This window comes from Eschrichtius robustus, chromosome 17, assembly GCF_028021215.1.
Source record: "Eschrichtius robustus isolate mEscRob2 chromosome 17, mEscRob2.pri, whole genome shotgun sequence".
Lineage (NCBI taxonomy): Eukaryota > Metazoa > Chordata > Mammalia > Artiodactyla > Eschrichtiidae > Eschrichtius > Eschrichtius robustus.
This window is the reverse complement of record NC_090840.1, coordinates 85188041-85207720: the sequence shown is the minus strand read 5'-3', so window position 1 is coordinate 85207720 and position 19680 is coordinate 85188041. Positions and strand designations below refer to the sequence as shown.

General features: G+C 63.5%; 1 protein-coding gene across 3 annotated transcripts in view; it reads right to left on the bottom strand.

The window, feature by feature from the left end:
• ADGRB1 (adhesion G protein-coupled receptor B1) overlaps positions 1 to 19680 on the bottom strand; it is a 70316-nt gene that overhangs the window by 20639 nt on the left and 29997 nt on the right. For all 3 annotated transcript variants that reach the window (XM_068525520.1, XM_068525519.1, XM_068525521.1), the window contains exons 17-18: positions 7174 to 7315; positions 953 to 1056 (exon numbers count right to left, since the gene is read on the bottom strand). In XM_068525520.1, the coding sequence (XP_068381621.1) occupies positions 953 to 1056; positions 7174 to 7315 (246 nt within the window). The remainder of the gene's footprint in view (positions 1 to 952; positions 1057 to 7173; positions 7316 to 19680) is intronic.

The window sequence follows — 19680 nt, the reverse complement described above, 5'->3', positions numbered from 1 at the left end:
GGGATTCAGGACAGATGGTCTGGGCGGGGGCTGGTGGGAGGGGCACTGGATGTTTCCGGGTCGCTGACCCTCCGGTGCCTCTGCCCTTGGGCAGGATGGGGTGGTGGGGGGCAGGAAAGCACGGGCGTCCCTCCCCCGATGGCCACATCGACCCCTCCGCGCTGGCCTCTGGCTGACATCGTGCTGCCCTTGGAGCTGACGCACTAGGAATCTGGCTGGGCCCAGCGGGTGCTGCTGGGCAGGTGACCTTGGCTTGACCCTCCCTGTCCTACTGTCCCAAACCCCTGCTCCTCCGGGCCCAAAGAGGGACGCTGGGGGAAGGGAGTCTATGCACACGTGTCCCTCGCCCCAGGGCTGGTGACCGGCCGGGACGGGGTCGCCCCACATCCCAGGGGCCAACACTGGTCAGACCGCACACAGGGCACAGGGGTCTGTGAAGACGCCTTGTGGCCTGGGGGAGGGGGTGGGGGGCAGGCGGCCCAGCAGAGGCCCCCATCCTGACACTTGACCCCAGGCTTGGGGAGTGACCTTGCACGTCCACGTGACAGAACAGACAACAGGCAGGGAAGTCGTGATCTTGGGGCCCCCGTGGTCACGGGCCAGGGTGCTCAGCTGGGGAGTGGGCTCGGGGCGCACCTGCCAGCACCTGTGAGCGGCGGTGCGGGCACAGCGCCAGGCAGGAGCAGGCAGGCCTGGCATCCCTGGCCTGCACCTGTGCCCCCACCATCAGTGCCACGCAGCGTCCACGGAACGGCCGCCGGGGAGGGCGGGGTGGTGGTGACGACGGAGTGACAGGTGCTGCTGAGGGGGAAGCTGGGGAGGAAGGATGCTGGGTCCCCGCCCCCCACGGCTGCCCTCGATGGGAGAAGGGATAAGGCTCGACCCCAGTCACCCCCTTCCCGGGAGCTGTGTGCACCGTCCGCTCCCGCCCCGGCCCCGCCGGAAGCAGCACCTCCACACGGAGACGTAGATGATGATGAGCATGAGCAGGGTCAGGGACGACACGCCGCAGCCCACGACGAGCGTCACCGACGGCACGGCTGCCTTCTCCATGTTCTGGCGGGTTCCGGGGCGGGGGACAGAGAACAGGGTGAGGGGGCCCAGCCAGACGTGCAGACTGAGGGCCCTGCAGGCTGCGGGGGGCGCCGGGGGAGCCTTCCCTCTCCCCCCCTGCATCCTCCGTAGGCGCCCCTGCCCCGCAGCCCTCGGCTGCCCTCCTGCAGCGCTCTGAGCAGCCCCCAACGCCAGCACCTTCCGGCCTGGGCTGTGCCCGGTGAGGGGTGTCATCTCCTGCTGAGGGCAGGGTCTCTGTCTGTGCCCCGCCCCGGCCCCACTGGTAGAATTAGAGTCGTGTGCCCAGCCTGGCAATACGCCCCCCACCAATCCCAGGGAAGGACTCCCCCACCCTGAGTCACAGGTGAGGTCACGGAGGCAGCAGGCCCAGCGCCCCGCCACGGACAGCTCTCCCTGGCTCCGTGGCTCTGCAGTTCCAGCCGCGGGCAGAAGCCATCGCTCTCTGAAAGGGGCCCAAAGCTCCAGCTGCATCTAACGGGGCACTCAGCGCCCACCCCCCCAAGACCTGGCCCCTCCCTGACACCCGCTCCACCCACAGCCTGCACCAGGCGCTCGACCACCTCCTCCCTCCGCCAGGCCCCTTCCATCTGGGCTGGCCCTCTGCCCTCCACGCCCCCAGGCCAGCCCCCGGGCTCTTCCCCAAGCAGCGGCCACTCTCAGAGTCTCCCATGCCACCCCACCACGGCCCAAGCTGTGTCTGAAGGCCCCAAAGGCCACCAGGCCTGGCCCTGCCCCCCTTCAGCTCGTGAGACCACCCCCCCCCGCACTGGGCTGTCCCCTCGTTCCCACTCAGCGCCTGGCTCAGCCATTCCCTCTGCCAGGATGCCCTGCCCAGCCGTCACGTGGCAGTGCCTCGGGCCATTCTGGTCTTCACTTGTCCCCTCTCAGAGGGGCCAACGGACCCCACCGCTCCCCACCACGTGGCCCAGCGCAGCCCTAAGCACCGGCTGGTCCTTGCTTACGCATCCCTGTGTGTCCCCCGACGTGACCGCGCGAACCACGGCCACACCACAGCCCAGTGCCCAGCACACACGGCAGGCAGACCGCGTGTACTTGCTGAGGAACGACCCAGGTCCCTCTGCATCCAAAACCCAAAGACAAATGGAGGGACTGGAGAGAGTGAGCACCCACGGCTTCCAGGGCTGGAGAGGACAGGAAAGCTCGGCCAGGGGACGAGGGGCTTCTCATGGGCTCCCCATCCCAGAGCTGGCACCCTCCTGCCCGTCCCAAGTCTAACTCGGCCGACACCCTTCAGACCCCTGCTGACCCCAGCACGTGGCAGAACGAGACTCCCACCCACTTCCTAAAGCCACGGTGGCCCTTTCCGCCCTCAGATGGGACCTTCCACCTTCCCTGGGAGCCTAAGGTCCCGGGGCCCCTGCACAGGGCACCCCAGGGCCCACCCCACTTGACACAGCTGCCCCCCCACCCCCACGGTGACCGTGCTGTGCTCTCCATCCGAGGCCTGGACTGCCCTTCCCCACACTGAAGGCACCACCTCCCGCCCCCAGGCCCCTCTGCTGTCCCTCTGTCCCACCCAGCCCTGTCCCATGGCTGGGGGTGCCTGTCTGTCCCTGCAGCCCAGTCTCCTCGTGTCTGTGAGCCCCCTCGGCCCGGCCTAGCATGGACGCTTGGTCAATGTGACTGGCTGGATGAACGGAGACCAGGAAGGCAGGTTCTGGAAAAATCGAGAAAGTCGTTCAAGGTCACCCAGGCAGTCAGCGATCCCTGGGGGCCTGGCCCGGGTGAGGCTCCAGCAGAAACTTCTGTGTTTCCATACAGGCAGTTGGAGGGCCCCGGGGAAGGAGGGGGACTCCGGGCTGCGGCCAGCACCCCTGAACTCACCAGGTAACCTCGGAGCCCCGGCCAGCCACGCAAGTCATGGGTGGCCGAGTAAGTGGCTCAGGCCTGCTTCGTGGCTGGCTCCGGCCCCGACCTCCGTGGCCATCTGCCTCCATCTGCCCTCATTAGGCCTGGCAGCCACATGCCCGCCAGCTCGCCCACCTGCCCTCCCGTGCCCTCCTCCTCCTCTCCGCCTGGCTCATCCGTCACTTCTGACAGCCCTAGCCCTGCAGGTTCTCAACAATGTGGGGAGGGAACAGGTAACAGAACTGTGGGCAGGGGTGTCAGGGATCTCAAGGTCTTGTTGGGAGGGCTGGACCGGAGACCTTAAGGGTGAGAGACTGGGCCCAATCTACACAGAGAGCAGGCAGAAGCAGGCCAGCCTCCTGCTGGAGACTGGCTCCCCAGCCAGGCTCCGTGCCACCCCAGGGCCTTTGCACATGCTGGTCCTGCCACCCAGTGCTCTTCCCCTGACCTTCACACGGCTGGCTCTTCTCTCGGCTTGGCTGTCTCCTCCGCACAGAGGCTCTCGCTGGACATTCAATCTGAGCCAGCCCCTCATCTCTCTGCCCGTCACCTTGTCTTGAGTCTCTTCAGGGCACCGGCCCCTCCCCCCCCACCTTTACTTGTCATTTACGTGGTTGTTGTTAGTTTCCACCACGTGAACACCCTACCTGCAATCTTCTCCCAACTCTTACACGTCTCATGCGCCCTCAACACTGATTTCCTTGCTATGGCACTGTCTTTATCCCGTCTCCGCTCCAACACCACACGTGGCTCACAGCTACCCACGCGAACGAGCCCTACTCCAACGTTGCCTGATCCCTGATCCCGGTCACACGCTGAGCCTTGATTCTGGTCAGATCAGTAGTCCAGTTTCGGGCACATCACCGAAGCGACGCCACCAACAACGACGCCTTACAGACTGTTTACTACACGCCAGGCTGTGTGGATGCTGTAAATACCTCACCAGGTTCAGTCCCCACCAGGCTCTGAGGCAGGTGGCCTCGCCCCCTCAGATGTGACTCAGAGCAGTTACTCAACCCTCCGTGGTCACAGGCCTGCAGCGGCACAGCCAGGACCTGACACTCTGGCTGCACGCAAGGGGGAGGGTGACTGGGTCTCATCTTCCTTCACTCCATGCCCCCCGGGATCTAACCCCTCCCTGGCTCCTGGGGTGTGACCACAGCACCCCTTCTCTTCCGTCCCCTCTGGGGGCCTTGCTCTGGACTCCGGTCCCGAGACCACGCCATACCCCGAGATGCCAGCAGCCTCTGCCCGCTCAGACCGAATCCCCACGCCCCACGCACACACCCAACTCCGCGGGTGGAGACAGGCAGCCTCCACCCCCACCCTCAGCCCAGCTCTCCGCTGCCACCACCCCACCTGCTGGTGGGTTATTCCGCCCTCACACCTGCTGGGATCCCTCCAGGACCCAAGCCCACCACCTCCCAGCCACCCAGCTCCACTGACCTCGGGCTGAAGCTCTAGCTCGCCCGGGCCCCGGCCTCGCTGCAGCGCCCGCGCCCCAGCCCTGCCTGCCCTCTGAGCTCCACCCGATCTCCCGCTTGCTTCTTGCCTTTCTCACCCTCCCTGGGGCGACCATCACTCCTCCCCACCGAGCCTGCTGGGAACTCCTGCTCACCCCTCAGGGCCCTACTCCACACCTCCTCCTTGTGCCCGTCTCCCAAGCTACCCCTGGAAGGAAGGAGGCTGGTGCTGAGCCCCCAGAGCGCCTCCTCCCTCCAGCCTGGGCTTGTCTCCCCGTCAGACCCCGTGTCCCTCGAGGGCCCAGCTGCAGGCACTCAGAGGGGTCGGCACAGCGTGATGGGGGGCAGGACAGCAGTCTCCCTCTCCCTCTCGGCCCTTGCCCACTCAGCATCTCTGGGGCCAGAGCTGGCTGGGAAAAGGGAGGAAGGTGGCGATAGATCTGAGAGCAGGTGAGCACAGGGGAGCAACCAAGCACAGGCCAAGCCCCCCTCCTCGACCCCGCGCCCTCCCAGCCTGCTCCTCTGAGCCACGCCCAGGCCTTCAGGGGGTCACAGGATCAGCCAGAGCCCACTACTATGCCATCTGACAGAGGAGGAAACTGGGGCTCCCAGCGGCCAGGCAACCTGCCCTTGGTCCCACGGCCACTGACAGCTCCCGAACCCTCGGACTCAGCTGCCTCCTCTGGGATGTGGGGATGGGGTGCCCCGACCTGCCAGCCTGCGTCTCACCCTCCTGTGCAGATCAGGCTGACACCAGATGCTCCTCTGACTGCAGCTGCTGACCCCCCCTCCTAAACAAAGCCTTGAACCCTTCAGAGACCAAAGCTCTGCCTGCCGAGCCTGGCACAGGGCTCCCGTCCGCTCACCCTCAGAGGCACCAGTACAGGTCAGCTCTTCCTAGAAAGGCCCCCTGGGCATCCCACTCCTCCGCCCCCGGAGTTCCACCGGCGTCAGCTGCCCACCCCTCACCCAACACGCTCTCCATGCCAGGTGGCCCAGGGCTCAGCCCCTGAGCGGGATGCCACGTTTCGTGGATGCAGTGGCCCTGCCACGCTCCAGGCCCCGTCCAGGAGGGTCCCTGTCAACCGGCAAGCCCTCGCAGCCACCTGGAGCAGCACGCGGCCATTTCCGTTTTACAGGTGAAAAAACCGAGGCTCAGAGAGACTGAAGGCCAGTCTAGGGTCACCGTGTGTAAGGGACAAGCCTGCATTTCAAGATTCCACTGGCACTGACCTCCTACAGGCCAGACCCTGGGCTGGGAGAGGGGATCTGGGCATGTGTCCCGCTCTGGAGCCCCCCCCTGCCCCCCAAGGAAGGGCAGCCCCCAAGGTGGGCCCTGCCCTGCTTGCTCCGGCCTCGCAGGGGACCCAGGAAGTCCCAGCCCCATTGGTTTCTCGCCTGTACAGAAAGCCATTTCTTCCGGGGAGCCCCCAGCATGGCCCCGGCTGCTGCCTTCAGGGGCCTGCCCCCAGAATCAGCAACACCAACAGTCCTGTCACAGGGACAGCCTGAGGGGGAGGGCACACTGGGATCAGGGCCAAGACCACAGATCCCTGTCCAGCAGAGTCACCCCAAGACTTTGAGCAAGCCCCCCACCCCAAGCCTCGATTTCCCTGTTGATAGAAGGGTTAGTGGCAATGACCTCGAAGGTCCTGTCCAGCTCTGACCCTCCAGGGGATCCTGGCTGACAATATCGCTCTCTCTCCCCACGTCTCAGAGGACAAAGGAGGGGGGCAGACTGTTCTCAGAGAGGCCTGGAACCATCTTCCACATGGAAACTGGGGTTCCATGAGCAGAGAGCTGCGCCACCCCCATCTGACGAGGGCCAGCCACCCCAAACGCCCCCACATCGGTGTCCCGCTCCCGGTCCGTCCTCCATATCTGCTGCCTGAGGACCCTTTCACACCAGGCCGGGGCCAGGGGGCTCAGTGAGCAAAGACCCCTACCCTTTCCCTCCTCAGGGGGCCTAGTGACCCAGCTGGGGGATCCGGCTTTCCTAGGTCCAGCGAGTGCAGCTTGGCCCTGGGCAAGAGCGCCCACCAGCCCCAGTTGGCCGGCCCCAGCCAGCAAGCTGGCCCCAGCCAGCAAGCTGGCCCCAGATGCTGTCGCCATAGAAACTGGCAGCCCCCACAAGAATCACGAGAACAAAAAGGAGGCCCCTGAGATGATGGGGCCTTCCTGGGGAGGGCTGCCAACCTGGGCCAAGCCCAGCACCCTCTCCACCCCCGGGACCCCTACTTGGGGACGCAGCTGCCTCCAGAGACCACCGTCCACTTGGGGTGGGTGGGGAAGGACTCCAAGGAAGGTGGCAGCTCCTCCCCCTCCCTCTCCCAGGCAGGCCAGGAGCCTGCCGCCGGCTGGGGAAAGGAACCCCACCAAGTGAAGGTGTCTACCCGGCTCTGCCAGGCCAAGCCTTCCTACAGCCCCTAGGGCCCGGGGCCCAGACTGCCCGGCTCCCCTGAGGACCGGCTCCCTCCAGGGTCCTAGGCCCCCAAAGAGAGTGGAGGGGGACTCACTCACCCATCAGTCACTCTCGGGGCCCCGGCCCGGCTCCTCCCAGGTCAGTCCCCAACTCCACACCGCCACCCACTCAGCTCCCACCCGCCCTCTCTAGAGGCCCGGGCCCCGCCGGCCAGGCCACGGGGGACGGCGGGGCGCAGCCCCCCTTCCCCGAGCCGGCCCGGAGGCGACAGTCGGCCCCGGAAGCCCCCGCCCCGCGCGCCCCCGCCCGCCCGCCCGCCCGCCGCGCGCCCGGCTGGGGTCTCACCGCGTCGGCGCTGAGCTGGGCTAAGATGGCGAAGGTGGAGAGCCGGTCACAGAGGCAGCGCGTCCGGAGGGCGTCGAGGGGCACCGTGCGGCAGCCGCGCCACGACCAGGGCCCGAGCTGCGGGGGGGCGGGGGAGGAGGGTCTGGGGGGCGGGACACACGGGGGGAGGGGAGACAGGGGCGGCGTGAGCGGCTGCCGGCCGCGCCCGGGCCCCGCGTCCCCGGCCCGCGCCCGCACCTGCGCCCGCCGCCGCGCGCGCCCCGCCGGCCCCCGGAGCCCCGCGCCCCATGGCCGCCGCCGAGCCACGGGAGAGCGACTCGCGGGAGCGCGGGCCTGCGGGGCCGGCGGGGTGCCGAGCCCTGGCCTCGCGCCCGGAGAGCGCCCCGCCCCAGCGCCGGGCCGGGAGGGGCGCGTGGGCGCACGTGGAGCCGGGCGCCAGCTGGGGGGCGCGGCGGCCTGCGGTGCGCGCGCGGGCCGGGGCGGGATGAGGGGCGCCTCTGCGCCTTCGCCCCCGGACCCCGCGTCGCGCTGGTGACCTTGGGACCGCCCCGCTCCTACAGCCACCTCCCCCGGCCCCGGCCCCGATAGGCCTTCCCCACGGGGTCGGGGTCGGGGAAGCAGCCTGAGCGTGCGCCCTGCCATCTGACCCAGGGCCCTCTTGCTGTCTGCCGCTCGGGTGGCTCTGGTTCCCTTGAAACCAGCGCTTGTTAGGGCCTCAGTGCGCCGGACTGAACTACTCTGCGAACCAGTCGCTGTTGATCTAAGTCCCCCACCCCCATGCCGGCCCACTTGTCTGGCAGCGTCCAGCCAGGCACGCCCGCAAAAGGTGCCCATGGAGTGCCCTCCCCAGGGCCCTGGACCTGGAGGCTGGAGGGCTCCAGGCTGAAGAGTCGAGACTGAAACCGCCGTTAGGGAGCCCCAGCTGGGAGTGGTCTCCTTCTGACCCCCAGGGCCGAAAAAGCCCCCTCGCCCCCCAGATAACTCGGACCCGGTGTCTGCCCCGGGACTTTGGGGGGGAAATTCCAGGTCTCTGCGGCAAGGGTCCACCCCCGGCCCACCCTAGATCCCTCAGCCCCAGCCCCAGAAGGAGGGAGCGGCAAGGTGCCTTCCAAAGCCTTCAGCCTGTCTCCCCCATCCCAGCCCCTCTGTATGGAAGGCGGGCTGGGGGCTGAGTGGCTCCCACCCTGTGCACTCCCAGGGGATCCCTGAGCCCCACGCACTGAGCAGACGTCTGCTTAACACCTGGATTTGCAAGCAACCATCCTGGGCTACCTCCTGGCTGTGTCACCTGGGAAGTCAGCTACCAGCCCTAGCTTCAGTTTCCTCATCTCTAAAACGGGGAGGAGACGGTCGGGAGGATGACGTGGGACACCGTCAAGGCCCCCCCCTCCCCGCCCCAGCCCAGCCCAGCAAGAACGTCTTTAGGAAAGCTTAGGGTCTCAGCTTCGGGCATCCCAGAACCCAGAGCTGCTTCTGTTGAATTTGAGATGTTATACAATCTCCTTTCTGAGCTTCAGGCCCCAGGGGAGAAGGGACACACTCTGGGCCCGCTGGATGCCCTCGAGTCTGCTTTTCTCTCTTCATTTTCCCCCCATGGGGAAGGGCCTGCCCCTGTTTTACAGAGGAGGAGAACTGAGGCCCAAGGTGACAGCTAGGCAGAGGCTAGGCCCTGGCTCCGCGGGGTGCATCAGGGCTCTGTGGCCTCAGAAGACCCCGTCCCCCACGCCTGTCTGCTACTCTCTGAAGTGCAGCAAGAGGAGGGGACAGCCCTCTCACTAGCACTGGCCCCTGAGCCCATGGGGGCCAGGGTTTGGGGGGCCCAAAGCTCATCCATCTTAGGGGCCCTCATAAAGAATGCCTGGGAGGGCCCCCGGATGACCACGCCTCCACCTGAGCCTTCCCAGCTTGGCCCACCTGAACCCGTGCTGGCCCGGGAGGAGCCGAGGTGTGCCTGACGACACAGCACAGCAGGGCCCAGGCAGGGCCAGGGCCAAGGCCACAGCCTTGACCGCAGCCCCTGGGATGGAGGCCAGGGGCTCGGCTGCCTGTGTGGTCCCACCTCCCGGGCCGCCATCCCGCACACCCGGCGTCCCTGGCGTGGAGTGGAGCAGAAGTCAAGACCTATTAAGGCCCTGGTAGAGACCTCTTCTCCCCTTCCTTCCTCTAGAAAAGAAGACCCCGATAACCACAGAACCAGAAACAAGACCTGGGGGATGGAAGGATCAGGAAAGGGAGTGCGGGGCCCTGGAGAGGCCTGGGAGATCCAGCCTGGTCCTCCCGCACCCTCAGCGGGGGTTTATCAAGGCCTCACTCAGCCGTGCTGGGCACGTCACACTCCTCTATCTCCCCTCATCCCCCAGCACCACGCAGAATGGGCACAGAGTGCTGAGCCCCAGCTGCCCTCAGTCCCTCCCAGCCCCAGAGCACCCCATCCTCACGCCTGGGGTGCGCGTGCAAGTCACGGACCAGACGCCGAGACGGCCAAGGAAGTGCAGGCCAGAAGTCCCCAAGACCCAGGACCTGCGGGGAGGAGGCCGGCGGGCTGTTCCGGCCTGGAGACAGCGCCTGCCTCTCGCTCAGGCTTGCCCACGACGCTGGCTGCGTGCCCGCTCCTAAGCGCAGGAGTCTGTGGCCGGCCGGTCCTGGGTTCAAGTCTCAGCTCTAGTTTTCACAGATCAAGGCACGGACGCTGCCTCAGCCCTCCTGCTCTGAGTCGGGGGGGGGACCCCGAACCCATCTTTTCCGCCTGCTGAAGGCTGCTGGGAGGGTTGGGAAGGGACAGCACCCCGAGGCCCGGGGTGAGGGGAGCCAGGCTGGCTGGGGCCGGCAGGCTGGCAGGTTCCCAGGCAGTGCTGGCGGGTCTGCAGGGCGCCAGGCTGACAGCGGCTGGCCACCTCCTGGGAGAAGGCCAGCCCAGGCTGCTGGTTAGCCCCACAGGACTCCTGCTATGGGCACTAATTAGCTTATCAGCCTCCCAGAGGAGGGGACGACGAGGAGCACTGCCCACTCTGCTGATGGGTCCGGCCAGGGCTTGCCCCTGCAGCCTCAGGCCACGGAGGGCACGAGGAGGCCTCCGCCCCTGGTCCAGAGAACCAGCTGCTGGGGCTGGCAGCCTGGGAGGTGGGCAGCTTCTGGGCTCACCCAGACCCTGCACGACCTCAGTGCAGGCTCCCTGGCCTTGGCCTCTCCCCACTCCACTGTCCCCATGGCTCTGGCAGGCCACTGACAGGCGACACAGGGACAGGGACCCTCTCCTCGTCCCCTCCCCCACCTCAATATTAATAGCTTCCTGTGCATTTTATCATTTAATCTTTGCAATAATCCTCAACTCAGCTGTGTAGATGTAGAAACTGAGGCTCAGAGGAGTGGTATGATTGCCCGAGGCCACACAGCAAGACAGCAGGAGGGCCAGGATTCCAGTTTTTTATCTGTCTGACCAACCTACAAGGCCTACAGTATTTGAGCCACTGAACTCCGAGGAGCAAATCTGAAAGGGACCCTCAAGGATGGCCCAAGGCCCAGACCAGGCGGAGGGCGGCCTGCCTAAGGCCCGTCCCACACCAGGGCAGAGCTCGGTCAGTGGAGGTTTCCCAGGCCATTAGCTGAGCTTCCTGTGTTGCGCTGGACATCAGTTGAGGGCTGGCTGGAGCAGGACAGGGGGGCGGTGGTCCCTAACAGGTGGACCCTCGCTTGCATCTTAGGCACACCCTGAACTGGGAAAGGTCAGGGGACCCTCAGCCCTCTTTCTTCAACAAAACCTCCAGGACGTATCCTCTTATACCCACAACATCTGGAAGTTCTTCACCATGTCTGACCGAAATCCTTCCTGCTGCAGGTGACACCTGTTACCATCTCTGCAACACAGGCAGGTCGTTCCCTCCTCACACACACTCCCACATGTGGGAGACCATTGGTCGCCTCCTGACTGAGCTTCAGAAACTTGGAATATCTGGGTCACAGAGCCACGCCCCCCCTCCCAGGCCCAGGCCCGAGGAATCTGGGTCAGTGACACCCACCTGCGCCTCCCCATCCCCCAGGTCCAGGGCGAGAGGAGGAGCTGGAGCCGGGGCCCCTGCCAGCACCAGGAGGGCGGGAGCCCCTCCCTGCCTGAGTTGAGGGGAGGTTGCAGGGGGCCCTGGGCCCCTCAGATCAGAGCTCCCAGAGAAAGGCTGTGCCTCCCCCATCGACCAGGGCCCCCAGGAAGGTCCAGCCACTGCCCACCCCTCTGCAGGCCACCGGTCCCTCACCACAGGCTCCTCCCACCCTGCTCCTACCAAAGCCCCCAAGTCACCAAACCCAAGGGACAATTTCCCGTCCCTTTTACTCCACTTCTGAGCTCTGAGCCGGCACCCCTCCACACGGGCCCCCACTGTGCGTCCTGACCCTGAGCTGAGACCTGAGTCTCCTCTGCCGCCCCCACCCCTTGGACGCCTTGGGGTCGGCCCTGAGTACACCGTGTGTCCTCCATTCACCACCACGCCACCCTCATCCACCCCCTCGCTCCCTGGGCAGCTGCCTCCTGCTCCCGCCTCCCCGGCCCCAGGTGCTCCTTGAGAAAGTGTTAGGCCAGTCCCTGCCACGGTGAACGCGGCCCCTCCGGTGGCTGTCGTGCCCTGCACACCGACCAGCTGGGCCCGGCCTGGACAGCTCTGCCTCCACGGCCACAGCCACGGGCCAGCCAGCGCCCTGGCTCTCACGGCGAGGCCGTCCCTGACCCGTGGCCTCCATCCGCGGGTCCTCCCGCCTCGGCCCGGTTCTCCCGCCACATGTGATGGCCTGATGCTCCCACCTGCGTCCTCCTCTGGGAGGGCAGGACCGGGGCCTGGCTGGCTCACCCCGCTGCCCGCACCCCAGTGGGGTCGGAGTGCTCAGCCAGGACTTGCTATGGGTGGACAAGCAAGGCCCCTCTTTGCCACTCCAACCTGGTGGCGGCGGCCTCCAGGACCCTCCCTCCCTCCTTCCTTCTCATACCTACAGACCCATCAGCAACTGACCTTCCTTGCAAAATGCACTGAGAGTCTCACTTCTGCTCCCCACGCTGTGGCTACCACCCTGGTGGGACCCACCACTGCCAGCCTCCGCCCTGCCCTCCACCGCCTGTCCCCGCGCCACCAGCTGAAATATGCCAGGACATATCATCCTCTGCTCAAGACCTTCCCCGGCTCCCTCCTCACTCAGGGACCCACAGCCCCTGGGGACTGGCCACCCCCTCCCTGAGCCTCCCCGCTCTCCCCCTTGAGCCTCCCCTCCAGCCACACTCAGACCGTGAGCCCCGGCTCCGCGCAACTCCCGCCCGGTGCAGACCCGCCTCACTCAGCACCTGTGCCAGAGCCACAACCTTATCCCGGTGCCCAGGTGAGGTGGCTCAGAGAAGGCAGCCTGGCCCCCACCCAGCTCAGGAGACCCCGCAGGGGACCTCCCCCGGGGCCCAGGGTGGGTGGGAGCCACGGCATGTCGGAGGCCCTGGGAGGAGGCTCGGCCTATGGCACCCCTCCGTCCCAGTCCCTGCCGTGCCCGGACGTGCTCGTCCGTCCCCGCCCCGGGAGGAGGAACTGGGCACCCGAGGCCTGTTCCCACCTCTGGGCCAATTCCTTATCGGCCACTCAGAGCTGAGCTGCCTGCCTTATGAAGTGGGCATAAATCCTCCCCGACATGCTGTGGGGAGACCATAGGGACACAATGCCCAGCACAGGTCCCGGCACACTCGTGGGACATCAGGGGACAGTAACAGAGGGTGCGTGGAGAGCCCCCCGCCGGCCCGCTGAGCCAGGGCCTTCGCTGCATTCAGGATGCCTCCTGCCGGCCCACGAAGCAGGTGCTATTATGGGACGGTGTGCATCAGGGTCCCCTGGGGTTTGATGGGCTAATTCACAGTGGAGTGTGAATGACTCACAGGTGTCCCCCCACACAGCAGAGAGAAGCCAGAGTGGGCACAGCTCACCCCAATGAGGGAACAGGGAGTGGGCAAGGTGTCTCTGCAGGCAGGGGCTTCTAGGAGCCCCTGAAAACTCCTCAGACTGGCCGTCGTGCTCCCCAAACCATGCATTCCAGGCACAAGCCCTGCTGAATCACGCTTCACACATCCAGGGTGCCTACCTCCCACCTCCGCCTACTGACCTCTGACCCACAGACCAAGGCTTGTGCTGAGCCTCCTCTTCCAGGGAGCCTGCCTGGATAAGCCGTGAGTTCCTGAGCGTTGCACCTGGCTCCTCCAACAGGTCCTACCCTGCTGCCGTGCTGGGGCTCCGTTCTTGGGTCCTACCTCACCCAGCGGCTGGAGCTCATCATGACTCCCAAGCACCCCGTCACCCCCACTATCCCAGCCCTGGCAGCCCTGCCTGCATGTGCCAGCCCAGAGGAACCACCGGTGACTCAGAACACAGGCGCCCTCTCCTGCCTCCAGGCCTTGATCTTGACCAGTCCCTCTGACCACACACCCGCCTGTACCCTGGCTGACTCAGCCTCGTCCTTCAGGGCTCCCCCGAGGCACTGTCATCTCCAGGAAGCCTCCTCAACCTCCTGCTCTGTGCCCAACCCCCATCTGGTCACTGGCCTGTGAGAACCCCCAGGGCAAGCCCAGGTCAGCTCCATCCCCTCTTGGCTCAGGGCCTGGGGGCAATGCTTGTGGCCCTGGGGACCCTGGGGGATGGATATCTGCCTGACCTGGGTCTTGCTGAGTGCATCGCCAGGTGAGACCCATGCCCCCTCAGGCCTGCGTCCCTGCCCGCGTGGGGCTGGCTCTCGCGGCACTGATAGTGTCTCAGGCTGGCTCAGCACCCGTGGGGCTGTGACCAGGGCCTCCAGGGCTTCTCACATTCCCCACGATGCCACGATGCCAATCTCCTGGCTCCCACCTGGCACCAGCCACGCTCTGAGTCAGGGCTTCCGGCCGCAGGCCTGCCCCCAGGCTAGAAACCTGGCCATCCTCAGGGCTCAGCAGCTCTTCGCCTGACCCACCCCACCCACCTGCGCAAGGCCACCGGGGCCCCTGGAGAGGCTGGGACCCTGAGCTCCCCGCCTCGCAAGGAAGTCATCTGGCCTGGGAGCGCCAGGGTCCCGCTAAACCCCAGCCTACCTGCCAACTCCTCCCATCTCAGAGCCCTGCACCCCAGGAACCCTACCTGAGCCCTTTGCCCCTCACTCAGACCTTCGCCTGGTGCACCTCTGGCCCAGCTCTGTCCAGCCTGTCACCTACCCCTACCAGCTGAGGGGCCAGCGCCTCGACACCCCACCCCCTCACGCTCCAGCCGCTGGTGCACCTGGGGGTCAGGCTGGTCCATCACTCACTCATTCAGCAAGCACGTCCCTCGCCCGCCTGCTCAGGCCCTGTGCTGGGCACTGGGCACCTCCACAGGCACTTCCCTGGCTCCAGGAGATCCCAAACCTCACCACCCTCAGCTGGCCCAGCTCTGTTTCCTCCAAGACACCCTCCCAGACTGCGTGGCCTCGTGAGCGCTCCCCTCTGCCCTCCACCCCACCCTCTCATCTCCTCGGGCTGGCGTCTGACCCTGTCTGCTGCAGTCTACCTCCAAAACTGTGCCATGGGAGCGTCCTGGTTCCCATGGGGGGGGGCTTCAAATCCCCCAAAGAGCTGAGACCACCACCACCTTAACTGTCACCACAGCCTCCACCCTCATGGCTCTCACTGAAACTACCACCAACATCAATAACATCACCATCACCATCACCACCAACACCATCAACAGCAATACCAGCACTACGTATCAGAGAAATACAAATCGAAACTACAGTGAGGTATCACCTCACACCAGTCCGAATGGCCATCATCAAAAAATCTATAAACAATAAATGCTGGAGAGGGTGTGGAGAAAAGGGAACCCTCTTGCACTGTTGGTGGGAATGTAAATTGATACAGCCACTATGGAGAACAGTATAGAGGGTCCTTAAAAAACTAAAAATAGAACTACCATATGACACAGCAATCCCACTCCTGGGCACATACCTGGAGAAAACCATAATTCAAAAAGACACATGCACCCCAATGTTCACTGCAGCATGATTTACAATAGCCAGGACATGGAAGCAACCTAAATGTCCATCAACAGAGGAATGGATAAAGAAGATGTGGCACATATATACAATGGAATATTACTTAACCATAGAAAGGAACAAAATAGGGCCGTTTGCAGAGATGTGGATAGACCGAGAGACTGTCATACAGAGTGAAGTAAGTCAGAAAGAAAAAAACAAATATCATATAATATTGCTTATATGTGGAATCTAGAAAAATGGTCCAGATGAACTTACTTGCAAAAACAGAAGTAGAGACACAGGTGTCCAGAACAAACTTATGGGAACCAAGGGGGAAAGAGGGGGTGGGATGAATTGGGAGATTGGGATTGACATATACACACTACTATGTCTAAAATAGATAACTAATGAGAACCTACTGTATAGCACAGGGAACTCTACTCAGTGCTCTGTGGTGACCTAAATGGGAAGGAAATCTAAAAAAGAGGGGATATATGTACATATAACTGATTCACTTTGCTGTACAGCAGAAACTAACACAACAGTATAAAGCAACTATACTCCGATAAAAATTAATACAAAAATACAATTACTACATTGAAAAAGAAACAGCATTACATTATCAACAGCCCCACCACCAGCATCAAGAATGACACAATAATACCACCACCAACATCATCAGACCATCATTACCACTACATCACCACCATTGCCACCACCAACACCACCAATATCATCAATACCACTACCATTTCCACTCCATCGCCACCATCCCCACTACCAACACCACCACCGTCACCACCACCAACACCATCAACACCATCAGCACCACCATTACCACCCTGTCACCATCATCAGCAACATCAACAGCACAATCATTACTACCACCATCACCACCAACATCATCAGTACTGTCATTACCACCACATCACTGCCATCACCACTACCAACACAATCAACTTCAACACCACTATTATATTATCAACAGCACCACCATCGTCAGCATCAAGAATGACACAATCATACTACCACCATCACCATCATCACCACCACCACCACCATCACCACATCCCCGTCATCACCAACATTAATACCACCACCATCATCACTAACACAGTCATTACTCCCACCATCACCACTACCAACACCATCAATATCATCATAAATACCACTACCATTTCCACTCCATCACCACTATCCCCACTACCAGCAACACCGTCAACACCACCACCACCACCACCACCATTATGTTATCAACAGCGTCATCATTACTACCACCCTCACCATCATCTCCACTACCAACGCCATCACCATTACCAACACTAACAGCAGCAACAATAACACGACCATTATTACCACCATTGCCACCACCACCAACAATCACACCATCAGCAGCAACACGACCATTGCACCAACATTATCATCACCACCACCATCACCATCATCACTACCATCAACAACACATCATTTCCAATGCTATCACTCTCACCACCAATACTACCACCATCAACAGCACAATCATCACTACCATGTCACCACCATTTCTCCATCTTTTTGGTCACCACAATTACATGATCACCATGGTCACCAGCATCACCTCCGCTGTTAGCAATATCACCATGACTGCCATCACCTCTGAGCCAGCACCATGTCTGTGGACCGACACTAGCTGGTAACTCTCATCACCAACATTCAACTCGCCATGTCCAGGACACTGTGTAGGCGGAACCCGTCTTGCAGGAGGCCTCACCACCAACCCCATCAACCATGATGGGCTGAACCCAGGCAACCACGCCATCACCATTATCCATCACACCCCTGACCACACCCCACCCTCCAGGCATCTCCTAGTTCACCTGCCTCCCAAGATGAACCTCAAGTTTGTTTCATCATCCCCCATTTCCAGGTGCCTCTGCACCAAGGCCAAGAAAGGATAATGGACACCCACGGTCACCCTGCCCTCCCTGCCAAGTTTTCCTGTATCTACCCCACATCTTGCCCTCCCGCATTCCTAGTCAGCTTCCTGCAGAGATGAGGACATTAGTCCCTGCCCTCCCAATACCATACCAGCAAACCACTGAGCCGCCTGGCAAGCTGGGGTTTTGATTAAGACTTTTCTGCCTCAGGAAACTAGCAACTGCACACCCCGAGCGGAGGGAAGCAAGTGTCTTGAGGGAGGAGGGTCACCGTGCGCCCTCCAGGCCCACCCCAGTGGCAGGGACCCCACAATCCCCCAGCCCTGTCCTCACCAAGCCTCTTCAAGATCACTGGGGCCATCCAAGTTCAGGGCTTTGCAGGGTCAGGACCCGCGAGCTGGCTGTGTGACCCGCGCAAGCCTCTCCACCACTCTGAGCCTCAGGCTTCTTGTATGAGGTCTGGGGCCTGGTCTGAACTTGGAATGAGCTTTTGGCAGAAGGACCAGGCCCAGAGCAGGTGCCCAGGAAGTGTCGCTCTGTCCTTCCAAAACCCAGTCCCATTCTGCCTGTGCTTGATTACCTCAAGGCCAGAGAGCTCACCCCTCTCTGCTCCTAAAAAGAGGAGCTGGCGGAGGCCCCCAGCCCACCTCTCACCCCTTGTACCCCAGCACCCCAAATGCCTTGGTGCCTTTGCACATACTGTGCCTTGGGCTTGGGGGGCCTCTACTACCCTCCTGCCCCAGGACTCCAGCTCCCCCTCCCCAGGAAGCCCACTCCTAGAGGTGGTCCCTTATTCCCAGCACGTGGGGCAGCCGTGCCCCATCCCCCTGCCCCCCGAGGGCACGTGCTTTGCCTGAGCGGCTCACTGCTGTCCCCCCGCAGGCTTCTTGGAACAGGGTAGGGGGAGGTAATGATGGCGTCTACTTGCTGAGCATTTCCTGGTCCAGCTCCTTAACACATCATCTTGTCAAGGAATCACAGCCGCCCCTTGGACAGATGAGGAAACTGAGGCTCAGGGAGGCTAAAGGGCTTGCCCACAGTCACCCGTCAGTGAGAACAGGGCCAGGATTGGCATCCAGGCTGGAGGTCAGAGCTCTGCTCCGCCCCCCATGTCACACAGGGCCCGGAACATGTGCCAGGTGAAGCACCTCCCCATTTGACACGACCGTGCAGGGCGCAGATGGAACGACGCTGTGACACTGTGGGAAGAGCGGGGGCAAAGGCCTGGCAGCCCGGGGCGTGCGGGCCTGGGGAGCGGCGAGCGGGACTCCGGGAGCATGCGAGGCAGACGGGGGCCCTGCGGGGGTGGCAGGGCCTGGGCAGGGGCAGCCCCCGCACTGACCCCTCCTCCTGGGAGGACGAAGGGGGCCCAAGTGCTGGGCGTGGGTGAGTGCTCAACCGAGGGCTGACGTCACTATGAAGACACAGAGCTCGGGAACATCGAAAACAGAAGGACAGACAGACAGATGAAATCCCTGTCAGGAGTGGCCTGAAGTACCTCTGTCTCCAGCCAGGCCTGGTCCTTCCCGGAGAGCCCCTGCTCTGTCCTCACCTGCGCCCTCCCTGCACCAAGTGGCCCCACGAAGCAGCTGTCCCCCTCCCCCTAGGCGGCCCCTCTTGGAGCCCCCAGGTCTCAGTGGAGGAGGGAAGTGAGTACCCTCCCCCCTTCCTGGCACTGCCCCGTGTGCTCAGGGCCCGGCACTGACCTCGCCGTGGGCGCCCCCTCCTCCCTGAGGGCAACTCTAGGCTCTCCTCCTTGTCCCCCCCCAATGCCGCCATCACCAGCGCGGGCACAGGAGGCAAGGAGGAGGCGAGGCCTTGAAGGGGCCCCGCCCAGCCCCAGGCCCCGGCGGTGCCACACTCCGCTGACCCCTCGGCCACTTGACCAGGGACAGACAACATGGTTGACTCAACCTGCCCCCGCCCGCAGCTGCCCTGCGCACCCCTGGCACCCTCCCAACACTGAGCCGCCCAGCACTGCCCGGCGTGGCCCCCGCTCCCATCCAGCAGCCCCCGGGGGCTCAGGGCTGCCCACGTCCTGTGCCTCCCCTGACCCGTCAGCCCCGGACCCTCACCCTCGAGTCTCCATGGACACCACACTCATAAGGGCGCACACCCACACCACTGACACAGGGGCACCCAGACACACGGGGCCCCGCAGAGGTGGGAAAGCACCGGGACGGGATGCAGCTGGACACACCCAGCGGGAGACTCGTGGGCCCTGACTCCGCCCCAGAAAGCCCCCCACGCTCAGGCACCCCCCAGACCCTCGAGCACATGTCTGTGACGCCCCCAGCCTGCTCCTGGCACCGAACCCTGCCCCCTTCCCCAGACGCGCCTCACTGGGGCGCCACTGGCCAAGCAGTGCTCTTTCCAGCAGGAAGAAAAAGAGGGCGAGAGGGCAGGGGCCATTAGAATAAGCCCTCCTGAGGGCTTCCTGTGTACCCGGCGTGGGGGGAGGTGGCACGCTGGATGAGGAGACCCAGGCCCTGCGCACGGCGGGCCTCACACTCTGCTGGGGGAACAAACATGCGGATACACGGAGTTGCTGCAAATGGGGGTCAGAGCTGGGAGGAAGGGGACAGGGTTGGGGATGTAG